This window comes from Hyla sarda, chromosome 4, assembly GCF_029499605.1.
Source record: "Hyla sarda isolate aHylSar1 chromosome 4, aHylSar1.hap1, whole genome shotgun sequence".
Classification (NCBI taxonomy): domain Eukaryota; kingdom Metazoa; phylum Chordata; class Amphibia; order Anura; family Hylidae; genus Hyla; species Hyla sarda.
Window position 1 is genome coordinate 7,449,757 of NC_079192.1, and position 14,991 is coordinate 7,464,747.

The window sequence follows — 14,991 nt, forward strand, 5'->3', positions numbered from 1 at the left end:
ATTGAGACCTTATTATATCATTTTACGGACAGTTCTACTTTTTTGTTTTTTACTAATTTCCTGTATGGCTTTCCTAATATCTTTGTTCCTCAAGCTGTATATCATGGGGTTGATCAATGGAGTAAACATGGTGTACAGCAAAGACAGAATCTTACTGATGATCAATGTTTGTCCTCTTGTTGGGAAAACATAAACACTAAATATGGTCCAATAAAATATCGAGACAACCGTGAGGTGGGAGCTGCAGGTGGAGAAGGCTTTCTGTCTACCAGTATTGGTTGGAATACGTAAAATGGTGGAAATTACATTTCCATAGGACACTATGATAATACTGCTCGGGGCGATAACTAAGGGAATACTTAGCAGATAAATCTCTAACTGAACCATTGAGGTGTCTGAACAAACATTCTCTAGAAGAGGAACATAATCGCAGAAGAAATGGTTAATAACGTATGGTTCACAAAACGTTAGCATTGACGTCGTTATAGTGTAAACCAATACAAGGGAGATGCCTAAGAACCAGCTGATAGCGGTCAACTTCACACATGAGGCACTTGTCATGATAGAGGAGTAACGGAGAGGATTACAGATGGCCACATATCTGTCATAAGACATCACAGAGAGGAGGAAACACTCAAATGCTTCAATAGCACCAAAAAAATAAAACTGAGCAATACAGTCAGCAAAAGAAATTGTCCCCCCATTATTCAGTAGGATGTGGAGCATCTTGGGGGCAATATTTGTGGATAACAAGATGTCACTGATGGACAGTTGTGAGATGAAGAAGTACATTGGTGTGTGGAGGTTCTTGCTGGTGGACACCAGGGTGATGATCAGGAGATTCCCATATATTGTCCCACAGTAAATCACCAAGAGAAGACAAAATAGGAACAGTCTTAAAGGTTCACCCCCTTGAAATCCTAAGAGAAAAAAATTTATGACCACAGTCAGATTGTTCTCCTGTAAGTAGACACAAAAAAACAAATAGAAAAATAAAATACTTAACTTAATGTTTAAGATCAGACAATAACATATTTATTACAACGTATACAAAAGGGGTAGTCCTGGGGCATGAAATTGTTGAACCATGGTGGAGGCTGAATAAAAATATTTAAAAAAAATTCATACCTCCCCCACTCCTCACTGAGCAATCCCTGATAAGATGTCTCCAAAGTATGAAGAAGCAGAAAGGATGATGTCATACCAAGAGCTATCGGTGACTCCAAACTCAGGAAACTAAAATGTGGTGGAATTGTACAACCCTAAGTAACTATCTAGAAAAAGAAATCATTCCACGGTGCTGTGATGTCACGAGGGGCGGAGCTGTGACGTAACGATGCTCCGGCCCCTGTATTGCCCGTCATTACGTGCAGAGCGATCTCGCTCTGCGCAGTAATGATAGCAGGGTGCTGCAGCGGCGATCCTCGGGGTCCCCTGCAGCGGGACCTCGGCGATCTGACATCTTATCCCCTATCCTTTGGATAGGGGATAAGATGTCTAGGGGCGGAGTACCCCTTTAAGAGAAATTGTTCCAACAATGAAATATATAACATAAAGTCAGAAAACCTGGTGAACAGATTAAAGGAACGTGGGTATACAAATAAAACATTAAATAGAGCAAAAAAAAGTAGTATCTAATAAAAACAGAACAGATCTTATTCATGGGAGAAAAAACAAAAGGGAATTTGAGGACAAACCCATTCTATCCCTAACATATTCTCCTTTTTTTCAATAAAATTAAGAGTGTGGTGTTACGTCATTTACACATATTGAAACAGAATGAAATAGTATCTAAAATATTGCAAAAGGGTTGTCACATAGTCTCAAAAAAAGCCCCTACACTTAAAAATCATATATCTCCAAATCTTGTGGAGGAGTCCCGATCGAGTACAAATGGGTGGCTTTCACAAAAGGGATTTTTCAAGTGTGGACAGAAAATATACCGCACTTGTAATTATGTGAAGGTAGCGAAGGAGTTTGAAAATGCGGAGGGCAGCAAAAAATATGTAATCAAAAACTACACAAATTGCAATAGTAAAAATTTGGTCTACATGATCGAATGCTTACATTGCAAATTAAAATACATAGGATATACTACCCGTAAATTAAAAACGCAAGCTCTAGAACATCTAAATGATGTGGGAGCATTAAATAGAAATACATCTGCTGCATCTCTTCATTTCCAAACAGTGCATGGTGGAAATGTATCTGGATTTAGTATATATGGCATTGAACTTGTAAAAATGGGCATAAGGCAAGGTTGCATCAGAAGCAAGTTGGAACATAGAGACGCCTTCTGGCAATTCACTCTTGGCACTCGTGCCCCGTTTGGTATGAATGTGAGACGTGAATTGCTGTTCCATTATTAATGAAGACATTGTAACAATAATACAAATGTATCAGAAGTACAGAGTGAATGATATAAGAATCGCTCATAACTGCTAAGTAATTATTGTCACATGTTGCAATGTATATAGTGGTGAATACAGTGTTGTTATCTTTTAATACCTCTTTTTTAACTAAAGTGTGTGTTAAAAAACAAAGTCTCTGACTAGTCTTGTGGTCTTACTGGCAAGTGCAAGTAACCTGGAAGGAGCAGAGGAAATTAATTACTCCTCACCTGAGTTGATACGAATAAAAGCCCTTGCCTGTCAGACCCATGACGTCACTGAGGAAGAGCGCGCATGCGCTTGAAACGCGTATGAATATGGAGGGAGTCGGTTTTACTGTGTGATGTTTGTCTATTTTTGATACGGAAAATAAAGCTGCAAATATTCATCTGGTGCCGGACCATCGTTTGCTCTTCTTTCCTGGACATTAGCACTTTGCCGAGTGCGGATCCGTGCACAGAAGCTGGCTAAGGTGAGCTGTACTGAACATTTATTTTGTCTATCGGTGATTATGTCTTAGTTTTTATTTTTACGCTATCCCCAATTATGTGTTAAACATTTTTAAAACATTTTTTTTCTACAGTCAAGAATTGTGACACAGTTGACTAGTTTAGGCATGTAGAATAAGAATCTACAGATCCTATAAAGATCAGTCAGGTCAGAGAGGAGGTGGGGAGCCAAGCAGGCCAAAGATTGCCCTGAAGACGAGTCAAAAACTGCCATTTGCCAGGAAGAATGTTCTGCTGGAGATTACAATGCATTGACTGTGCAGCGTATCATTGGTATAGCTGGAATTCTAACCAACCAGTTATTGAATGATTAGATAATAATAAAATATTATATAACCAGTCCTCAAACCGGGGTCCTGCAGCGCTGTCAAGTCTTGACAGCGCTGTAGTACCCCGGTTTGAGGACCACTGCAAATTGCGCGCAATTCACACTGTACGCGGACGCCGACTCACCTCTGCTGAAACCCCCCTATAGGCCGGCTGCCGATCCGTGCCAAGCAGAGGGATTTTCTCAACGCACAAATATCCAAAGCCGGTTACTGTTGTACGGAAAGCGAGTGCTTGCCGCAGGAGAAGCGCACTCACATATTGCCACATCAAGGTATCCACATGCCCATGCCAGGGCAGTGACGATCTGAGCACCGGACATCGTCCATGCGGACACTTACCGCTATTGCTCTCTGGAATCTACCGTTTTCAGGGACACTCGGCTGCCTACAAGCTCTGTCTACTCAGCGGTAAAGTATTGCTTTAATTCCTATCATTAACTGTATCAGCATTCTATCACAATCTTGTTACATTATGGATACAATTATCGGCATCTTACAAACTTCTCCTCTCAACACTTTGATGAATGACATTTCAGTCTACCTCAATTCACACATTTAAGCTTGTGGAATATGTCAAGTTTTTGCTGTCAATTTTTTGCTACTATAGACTATTTTTTTCTTCTTTTTTGAGATGGCTGGCTATTTTTAGCATCATATTTTAGGACATTTTATTCTATATTTTTAATACCTGAGCAAGGGCCATGCTCGGGTATTGATTGTATTATTAAAATTTTATAAATGATCATTTAATTCATTTTACCCTTTCAGGCTTTTTATTACCATTTTTATTTTCATTATCACTATTACTGTATATTGTTTATTGTCACCCCCTTTTCTCCTATTTCTTTTCCCTTTTTTTCTTTTTTCCACTACCCCTATAGGACTGGTTATATAATATTTTACTATTATATAATTTTTCTCTGCCTACTATTTGGTCTTTTGGGGTTCCTAGACCATACCAGTTAACCTCGGGTTAGAATATTGATTGAGCTGCACTAACCCTATTCTATATTCGCAATTATTGAATGAACCATTCCCTATGCTGCAAGCAGAGACTTCAACGAGGTCCATCATAGAGTTCCATATTGCTAATGCCAAGAGATTGTGCCTCATGGTATGTGTAAGTACTGTAAAATCTGTTCTCCCCATTACTCTGCAACATTCCTATTCGGGAGTAAGCATGAGAAGATTGAATAATGTTTCCCTACTGTGGCTGTCCGGGCATTGGTTTGGCCAACTCAGACATAAGATGAAAGAGCCACAGGCTTGGGGAGATGTAGTAGTGGACAGAGACTAGTCAACATAGAAATGAACCCACTGCATGACAGAGATTTAGACAGGGAAGAGCAGATCCTGTTAATCTGCCAGAGGCTCAGATGTTGAGGTTGTGATCTCTTCTGCAGTGAGACAATGAGGAAGAATGAGGATCCTCTGTGAGATGGTCAGCCACCCTGCTGGAGTAAGGGCAGGAGCAGAGAGACGAGGTAGCATGGTGATGTGGTTCTACTGAGCATAAGGCTAGGGATTTGTGGAAGATATAACAAGAGATTTGCTTCCTGCTGGATCCATTTCTGATTTAAAGGGGTACTCCACTGGCCAGCGTGGAACTAAATGTTCTGAACGGTGTTTTCGCGCAGCGGGGTCGGCAATGCACCCTCGTGATCTCGCAACCTAGCCCCCTCAATGCAAGTCTATGCACCATTTGGAAAATTTAGTTCCACGCTGGCCAGTGGAGTACCCCTTTAACTCACAAATTGCAGTGGTAGCCTAAAAAAACTTCCATGTGTGATATCAGTCTTTATTTTATGCATCTTTGGAGTAAATTCTTTTTGTGAGCCTGCCTGTGTGTCAGTGTGGTTGTAGCCTTTTCTACAATTTCTGTGTTGTATTGAGCAGCAACAAAGCAACCATAGAGGTCAAATTGTTCCTTAGCATGCTCTCTGCTGCCACCTCTGTTCATGTCAGGAACTGTCCAGAGTAAAAGCAAATCCACATAACAAACCTCTCCTGCTCTGGACTGATCCTGACGGAGGTGTCAGCAGAAAGCAATGTGGTCAGACTGAAAAGAACTACACAACTTCCTGTGGAGCACACAGCAGCTAATAAGTACTGGAAGTGTTAACATTTTTATATAGAAGTAATGGCACCAGATAATTTGAAAACATTTTTTGTCTTCCAGAATACCCCTTTAAGGACACTAAGAATACTGACACATTATCTATGCAATTATCATATCACATTGTGAAGTCTCTTATTATAATACAGTTCATTTATTTTTAAACATGCAAAAAGCAGCAGCAAAAAAAAAAAAAAAGAAGCAAACTGTAGGACATGATCTTATTTTATCCAAACAGTTGAACAACAAAAAGAAATCCAACCCAAATCCCCATGAACAAATGCAGTTAAATAAATAGTCCTGGTCCTATAAAGGTTATGGACAGAAAAGTCGTCCTGCTTGTGTTTGTGACCGGTGATACAGGGATCTCTTCTTACATTTTGTCTCTCCATGTTCCTCTATTATGATTTTGTTTTAATAGAAATGATTCTTCTCTGGATTTCTTTTCATCCGTATCACATCTGTGCTCACAGAATTCCCCGGAGGTGTACGATTATTCTTTATATGGAGGCAGCTTCATCTATTATGGCGGAGGACATGTAGTTATCCTGCACATAGACCTTGAAGCATAAAGAGACTACCTATATATATATATACACAGAACAGGTTTCATAGCCCTCTCAAGGGATTCTCCCTGGGTCTCCTGTGGTCTGCTCCAATCAGGAAATAGAACTATTAATTGACTTGTTGTCAAGAGGACAATTAATTCCTCTTCAGGAAAATAAAGACACAAAAAAGAGAATTGTTAATAATAATAATAATAATAATAATAATAATATTATTATTATTATTATTATTATTATTAAGTAGTAGTAGTAGTAATAGTAGTAGTAATAATAGTAGTGGTAGTAGTAGTAATAGTAGTAGTAGTAGTAGTAGTAGTTGTAGTAGTAGTAGTAGTAGTAGTAGTAGTAGTAGTAGTAGTAGTAATATTATTTTGTATTTATTAGTAATATTATTATCTTATATTTATCAGCAATATTATTATTATCATCATTATTATTATTAATTATCATCAGTAGTAGTATTTTTATCATTATTATTAGTATTATTATCATTAGTCATAATATTTTAGTATGTATTAGTATTATCATTACAAGTATTATTATAATTATTATTATTATTATTACTATTATTATTATTATTATTATTATTATTGCTGTTGTTGTTGTGATTGTTATTATTAGAGATGAGCGAACTTACAGTAAATTCGAATCGTCACAAACTTCTCGGCTCGGCAGTTGATGGCTTTTCCTGCATAAATTAGTTCAGCTTTCAGGTGCTCCGGTGGGCTGGAAAAGGTGGATACAGTCCTAGGAGACTCTTTCCAGCCCACCGGAGCACCTGAAGGCTGAACTAATTTACGCTCTGCCGAGCTGAGAAGTTCGTGACGAATCGAATTTACTGTAAGTTCGCTCATCTCTAGTTATTATTATTATTATTATTATTAGCATTATCAGTATCATATGTAAGGTGCCCTGGAATCAAATGCACTATATTAATAATACTACTGCTAATAATAATAATAGTTGTAACACTCAAGTTTCAGAAGACAGGAACTCTGGTAGATGTGGAGTTTAACATTGAAGATGTCAGAAGTGTCAGAGACAGGTGTGGGGACAAGATTTTTCTGAGAAAACCGGTTTATGACAAGAGTCTTGAGGAGAGAGACAAGGAAGGAATTGGGAATATGTAACGTAGCAGGTAGACGGAGTTTGTAGGAGACAGGGTTGATTTTTTGTAGATTCTGGAAGGGACCAAGGTAGCGAGGACCGAGCTTGTAACAGGGGATCTTGAAGCGGATGTACTTGGATGAAAGCCACACCATGTCACCAGGAGAGAAGGACGGAGGAGGTGTTCTACTTTTATCTGCTTGTGCCTTCATAGGTGAAGAAGACTGAGATAATGACTGTCGGGCCTGTTGCTAGATGGTAGAGAGGTCACGGATAAGCTCATCAACAGCAGGCACACCAGAGGAGACTGGGAGAGGAAGAGGAGGACGGAGATGGACTCCGTAGACAACAAAAAAGGGGGACGACCTTGTGGACTCGGAATCCTTATGATTATCTGAGAATTAAGCCCAGGGAAGAAGGTCGACCCAATCATCTTGGCGAGCTGAAACAAAATGCTGAAGATAAGTCTCTAGGATTTGATCAATCCTCTCCACCTGACCGTTGGACTGAGGGTGGTAGGCCAAAGAGAAAAGTCCAGATTGATGTCCATACGGTTACAAAGGGCTCGGCAGAACTTAGAGACAAACTGCACCCCTCGATCCGAAACGATATGCTGAGGAAGACCATGTAAACGTAAGACATGCTACAAGAAGTACTTCACCAGCTGCGGGGCAGAAGGAAGACCTGGTAGAGGAATGAAATGAGCCATCTTGGAAAACCGATCTACAACGACCCAGATGACAGTGTTATTATGAGATGGTGGCAGATCGGTGATGAAATCCATGGTGATATGGGACCAGGGAGTCTCTGAAATGGGTAAAGGCTGTAAGAGTCCTGCAGATCTCTGGCGAGGAGTTTTGTTACAAGCACAAGTTTCACAGGGACGAACAAAATCAGAATCATCACATTCAAGATGGGGCCACCAGTAGTGCCGGTAAAAAAGAAGTAGAGTCTTGTGTATTGCAGGATGTCCTGCTGTCAAGGAAGAATGACCCCATTTCAAGACCTTGCGTCTCAATCTGGCAGGCACAAAGGATTTTCTGTGAGGAACTTGCTGAATCTCTGCAGGAGCTGCAGGAATCAAAAGGTCAGGAGGAACAATATGCCTAGGCATGGAGTCCAAATCAATGACATCAGAGGAGCTGGAGAGAGCATCAGCCCTGATGTTCTTGTCTGCTGGATGGAAGTGAATGAAGAAGTTGAACCTGGAAAAGAACAGTGACCACCTTGCCTGGCGAGGATTCAAACGCTGAGCTGACTGAAGGTATAGAGGATTCTTATGGTCAGAGTAGATGCTGACCGGTTGAGAAGAACCTTCCAGTAAATGTTGCCATTCCTCCAAAGCTAGCTTGATAGCGAGGAGTTCACGGTCTCCAATTGAGTAGTTCCTCTCAGCAGCAGAGAATGTCTTGGAGAAGAACTCACAAGTTACAGTCATGCCCTTGGGGTTTTTCTGAGTAAGAACGGCACCCACTCCGATAGATGAAGCATCAACGTCCAAAGTAAAGGGCCTCTCGAGATCAAGTCTTATTAGCACGGGAGCAGAGGCAAACACAGACTTTAAACGGAGAAGGCCTCTTCAAGATTTAGTATTAGATGCCTTTTTAGTGAGGGCCACAATTGGAGCAACCAAGGATGAAACATGTGGGATAAATTGACGATAATAGTTTGCGAATCCCAAAAAGCGTTGAATAGCACGTAGACCTGAAGTATGAGGTCAATTTAATACTGCAGACAATTTATCTGGATCCATCTGCAGGCCCTGGTGAGAGACAATGTAGCCAAGAAAAGGAAGACTAGATTTCTTGAACAGGCATTTCTCCAGTTTGGCGTAGAGATGATTCTTCCATAATCGCTGAAGAACCAGACAAACATGAGTACGATGCTCCTCTAAGTTGGAAGAGAAGACAAACTCTTGAAAAACGGCTGAAGCATTGCAGAGACCAAATGGCATTACGAGATACTCAAAATGTCCGTCACGAGTATTGAAGGCAGTTTTCCATTCATCTCCCTTGCAGATACGAATGAGGTTATACTCTCCACGTAAGTCCAATTTGGAGAAGACCTTGGCACCACATAGACGGTCAAAAAGTTCTGAGATAAGAGGTAGAGGGTAATGGTTCTTGACCGTGATTTTGTTAAGTCCCCTGTAGCCAATACATGGATGTAGTGAACAATCCTTCTTTCCAACAAGGAAGAAACCAGCTCCAGCAGGAGAAGAGGACTTACAGATAAATCCCTTTTGGAGATTCTCCTTGATATACTCAGCCATGGCTTTGGTCTCAGGAACTGATAGAGGGTATATCCTTCCACGAGGAGGAGTGGTACATGGCAGAAGATCAATAGGGCAGACTCAGCCTGTTTCTTGCAAAAAATGTCGGAGAAATCTTGATAAGGTGGTGGCCGACCAGGTAAAGGAGGAGGACGGAAAACTATTTTAGACTGAACTGATTGGAGGCAAAGATTTTGACAGGATTGTCCCCAGCGAATATTTTCTCCAGTTCTCCAATCCATAGAATCGCGTTGCAGCCAAGGAAGGCCAAGAAGAATCTCAGAAGTGTGGCAGTACATAGAATTAAATCTTTTCCTTATGCAATAAATACAGTTGCAAGAGATTCAGTATGGAAGTGAACCTTACAGTCCAGATTTTGTCCATTAACAGAGGAGATGAAAAAGGTCTTGGCAAGCCGAGTGACAGGAAGATAATACTTGTGGACCAAAGAAGAATCAATAAAGTCACCTGTTGATCCAGAATCCAAAAGAAGATGGAGGATCGCGTGCAGCAAGGGCATCTTTAATCCTGCTAGACAGCCCTTTTTTGAATGTGGCACACAAGTCCTCATCATTCCATGCTAGTTCGGAGGCTAGAGTGCGTAATTGAACCGTGTAGTCACCAACGGAAGAATTCCCTTGACATAGGTTCAGCAAAGCCGTCTCAGCAGAAGAGGCACGTGTGGGTTCCTCAAAGACACTGCAAAATTCTGCCAGAAAAGCCATCAAGTTGGAAGCTACTGGATCCTCGTGGTCACAAAGGGGTGTAGCCCAGGCCAGGGCTTTTTGAGACAGTAGACTAATGACAAAGGCCACCTTCGCATGTTCCGTTGGAAACAGTTCAGACATGATTTCTGCATGGAGCATTGTGTAACAAAGCCTCTGCACGACTTAAAATCACCATCATACTTGGAAGGCAAAGGCAGATGTAGCTGGGAACCAGAAGACATTGCAGGAGCTGGTGGTGGAAGTGGGCCAGGTTGTGGTACCTGCTGCTGTTGCAAGGCCAAAAGCTGTTGCATTATAGCAGAAAGTTTAGTAAATTGCTGCATCTGTCGGGCCAACTGCTGTGACTAACGTACCACAATGGAAGGAAGATCCATGGCCGGATCTTATTGTAACACTCACGTTTCAGAAGACAGGAACCCCAGTGGATGTGGATCGGCTGGACCTGTGTGTCAGATGACTTGGACCGTACCAGGGAGCAGAGTCTAAGGTGCCACAGGTCTTCACCAGAGCCTGCCGCAAAGCAGGATGGACTTGCTGCGGCAGGCGGCACCCAGGTCGCTACCCCTGGCACGGCTCGACTACACAGGTGGCTGAGGAAATGCGAGACACAGGAGGGATAAGGCAACTCGTAGTCAGGATAGCAGAAGGTCAAGACAGGCGGCAAAGTAGCATAGTCAGGACGTAGCAGGAGGTCAGTAGGCAGGTGGCAGAGGAGCAAGGTCAAGTCACAGAGCAAAGGATCAGATACACAGTAAGGCAACTCTCAGGAATGCTTTCTCTCAGGCATAAGGCAACAAAGATCCGGCAGAGAAGTGAGGAGGGTGGAGGAATTTATCAATGAGCCACAGGCGAATTACACTAATGAGCGCACTGACCTTTAAATCTTAAAGCTCCGGCGCGCACGTGCCCTAGGAAATGGGGACACGCGCACCGGAGCAGAGAGGCAGATGCGGGGGCGGGAGAAGCACCAGGTGAGTGACGGACTGGGGCTCGCATGTGGGCGTGTCCCACGATGCGAGTCCCAGTCCTGCTGGCAGCAGCAGGTAACCGGACCATGCGCTCACTGCCAGCATGTGCGGCCGGAGTGCATAACACAACAATAGTAATTATTATTATTATTAGTAGTAGTTGTAGTATGTTTTTATTTTATTACCATTATTATTATTCATTATCATCATCATGAGAAAAAGAAGAAAATATTTATATTGTGCCAATGTGTTCCTACTTTTCAAAATAGTACCACCAAAAATAAGACTTCATCAGAAAGATGACCTAACAAAACCCCCTTGGGTTATGAACCCCCTCAGAGTCAGGACACTAGCCCTACAATTTGAGACCCATCTTAATTTATAACATTTATTGGTCCAATTAAAAAATATAATGTACAATTGGAATAGAAAAGCGGAGCTTGTGAATAATTGGTATTGGAAGTCCCATAGACTTGCACAGAACTTAAGACAAAAATTTACATTAGGGATTCTTTAAATATCCTGTATTTTTAGTTAACATAAGTAACATGTTAACCAAGATAAATATGTCCAGCTGTTTGAAAGTAATGCTGGAAGATATAGGTTTTTATATATTTTTTTATTTTACACCTTAAAACTTTTATGTGCGTATAGGAGTTGACAAGAAATCCCAAAATTATCACTTTTTGGGAGGTAGTAAGATGTTTGGCATTAATAAAAAAAAAAAATTCACAAAATCTGTAAGAATGTATCCCTTTTCTGGAAACAGGTTTATTAGATTTAGTCTAGGCTCCCAGATGAGATCACAGCAGAAGCAATGGAGCAAGAACATGATGGACAATGCAGGGTAGTGACTGCAGCAGTATAGTATGGAACATGATGGGCTAGAACTACAGGATAAGGTTGGACGTGTAGCAATGTAGCAGGTGGAGTAGTAGCTGAAGTAACAGCAGCAGAAAAAGTACAGTATAAAGCATGATGGACAAGACAGGAGATGTGCAGATGTGGAGGGTTAGTAGAAGTAGTAGTAGTAGTACTCAGTAGTACTCTGTTTGGTCCAAAGTCAAACTTGTAGGTGGCACAGCTTGTCCATATCTGGAGTGTTACATATACAATAGGAGTAGCCATAAGAGAGTCTAAAACAATTGTTTAATTCTATTTTTTTTTCAAAAAGAAAAAACAATACATAATCAGTAATATTAGCAAACACTGTCTTTACAAGGTAAGAACAGGGAAAACAGTGGAGACCTGAGGTGTGTAGAATCGATGGTCAACAATGCACTTATACAGGAATGTATAGGAAAGAAAAGACAAGGTATGGTCTAAAAAGTCACAGGAAGGACCAAGGGCCCTCAGTTAGGGAAGAATATATCAAATAAGAGTCATAATAGGCAAAGAAAGAATAGATGACAATATAATTGACAAGGGATAAATTAAACCTTTTCTACTTAAAGTGGTACGCCGCTGCTCAGCGTTTGGAACAAACTGTTCCGAATGCTGAAGCCAGCGCTGAGAGTTAGTGATGTCATAGCCCTGCCCCCTCATGATGTTATGCCCCGCCCCCTCAATGCAAGTCTATGGGAGGGGGCATGACATCCATCACACCCCCTCCCATAGACTTGCATTGAGGGGGTGGGGTGTGACTTGCATTGAGGGGGAGGGGCTATGATGTCACGAGCTTCTAGCGCCGGCTCCAGCGTTCAGAACAGTTTGTTCCAAACGCTGAGCAGCGGAGTACCCCTTTAAATTAGATAAAAATAGGCATGGCATAGTGTTGTTTTTCTTTTTTTAAGCAAACATTGTGTGAAATAATAGGATAGAAACTGTGGAATGAGACATTCTAGATCTCCAGAATCAGCATCTACTGTACACTATAAAACACTGTAGAATTGATTACTTTTCCACAATCATTTTTATTCTCTGCTTGTCAAAGTGAGCAATGATGATAAATCTCCAGCTCTGATAAGCTGACCGTGTTTATATACAGTAGTATCTTCTCTGCTTGTCAGTGTGAACAATGATGATAAATCTCCAGCTCATAAGCTGACAGTGTCTGTATAGTATCTTCTCTGCTTGTCAGAGTGAACAATGATGATAAATCTTCAGCTCTGATAAGCTGATAGTGTCTATATAGTATCTTCTCTGCTTGTCAGAGTGAACAATGATAAAAAAAACTTCAGCTCTGATAAGCTGACAGTGTCTATATAGTATCTCCTCTGCTCGTCAGAGTGAACAATGATGATGAATCTTCAGCTCTGAGAAGCTGACAGTGTCTATATAGTATCTTCTCTGCTTGTCAGAGTGAACAATGATAATAAAACTTCAGCTCTGATAAGCTGACAGTGTCTATATAGTATCTCCTTTGCTTGTCAGAGTGAACAATTATGATGAATCTTCAGCTCTGATAAGCTGACAGTGTCTACATAGTATCTTCTCTGGTCAGAGTGAACAATGATGATACATCTCTAGCTCTGAAATACAGTACCTGATTGGAACATGCTGATATGTGGACTGATGCATCCCACCGCCGTCTCGACACATGTTGTGTACGACTTTGTCCATCCAGACCTAGACTAATTCTTTCCTGACCTCTCTATGTTAAAGAACCACTTAGACAACACCCTCAAGAGTTTCCCAAAGTCAAACCAGTTATGTGGCAAATTGGTTGCACACCTGTTGGTTGTAATACATATGGAAGGGGGAAAACTATGAAGGGCAGGAGAGGGCTAGCTGAAACATAAGGGGGACTATAAAAACAAAATAATTATACTATCTAAGCTTCAATTTTTTTTTACACTGTCCACATAAAAAATCATTTTGAAATGATGAAAATAAAATGAAGTGATTTAATATATTTATTATCACATTATTTTGGAAATAATTTAGTTATATAGGGAACCAAATCTGTAACAGCTTTTTTTAACCCCCTTAAGGACTCAACCTTAAGGACTCAAAACAATCTTCGTATTAGCACTTTCGTTTTTTCCTCCTAATTTTCAAAAAATCATAACGTGTTCAATTTTGCACCTACAGACCCATATAAGGGCTTATTTTTTGCATCACCAATTGTACTTTGTGATGACATTGCTAATTTTATAAAATAATCTGCTGCAAAACAAAAAAAAAGGATTTATGGGGTGAAATGAAAAAGAAAAACGCCATTTTGCTAATTTTCAGGGCTTCTATTTCTGCGCATTGCACTTTTCGGTAAAAATTACAGATTATCTTTATTCTATAGGTCCATATGGTTACAAGGATACCCAAATACCCAGATACCTTAAATTATAACTACATGCACCAAAATTTGTATGTTTAAAATTGTCATCTTCTGACCCCCTATAACTTTAAATTTTTCCCCGTATGGGGCTATATAAGGACTTATTGTTTGTGTCATGGTCTGTAGTTTTTAATGGTACCATTTTTGTTTTGATGGGACTTTTTGATCACTTTTTATGAATATATTTATGGTATATGAAGTGACCAAAAATTCACAATTTTGGACTCCATCGACCGTGCGGTTTAGCTAACCTCATATGTTAATAGTTCGGACATTTACACATGCGGTGGTACTACATATGATTATTTTTTTCTCAAATTATTTTATTTAAAAAATAGGAAAAGGGGGTGATTCAAACTTCTATTAGGGGGGGGGGCTATTCACATGTATTCTCTTATTTTTTTTTCCACTTTTTCCTTTTTTTTATAGCCCCCTTAGGAGGCTATACCATGCAATCTTTTGATTGCATACACTGTTCAATGCTATGCCATAGCATAGCATTGATCAGAGTTGCCGGCGCTCTGCTGCTCTAGGACCCTCCCGTAGTCCAGTAAGCTGATCGGGACCTCGCGATTCTGTTGCGATAGTCAGATTAGTTCTGCTGACCTGCCAGGATAGTTTTACTTTCAGTTTAGATGTCGCAAGCAACTTTGGTTGCGGCATCTAAAGGGTTAAAGGGGTACTCCGGTGAAAAAGTTTTTTTCTTTTAAATCAACTGGCTCTGGAAAG

The 14,991-nt window shown here is 40.6% G+C and overlaps 1 protein-coding gene across 1 annotated transcript; it reads right to left on the reverse strand.

Moving 5' to 3' along the window:
• Positions 1 to 12: 12 nt before the first annotated feature.
• On the reverse strand, positions 13 to 3,931 carry LOC130367187 (olfactory receptor 11L1-like). Its single transcript, XM_056569590.1, has 2 exons — positions 3,917 to 3,931; positions 13 to 960 (listed from the first exon to the last, which is right to left on the reverse strand). Exons 1-2 carry the CDS (start codon positions 3,929 to 3,931, stop codon positions 13 to 15), a joined length of 963 nt encoding a protein of 320 aa, XP_056425565.1.
• Positions 3,932 to 14,991: the final 11,060 nt, after the last annotated feature.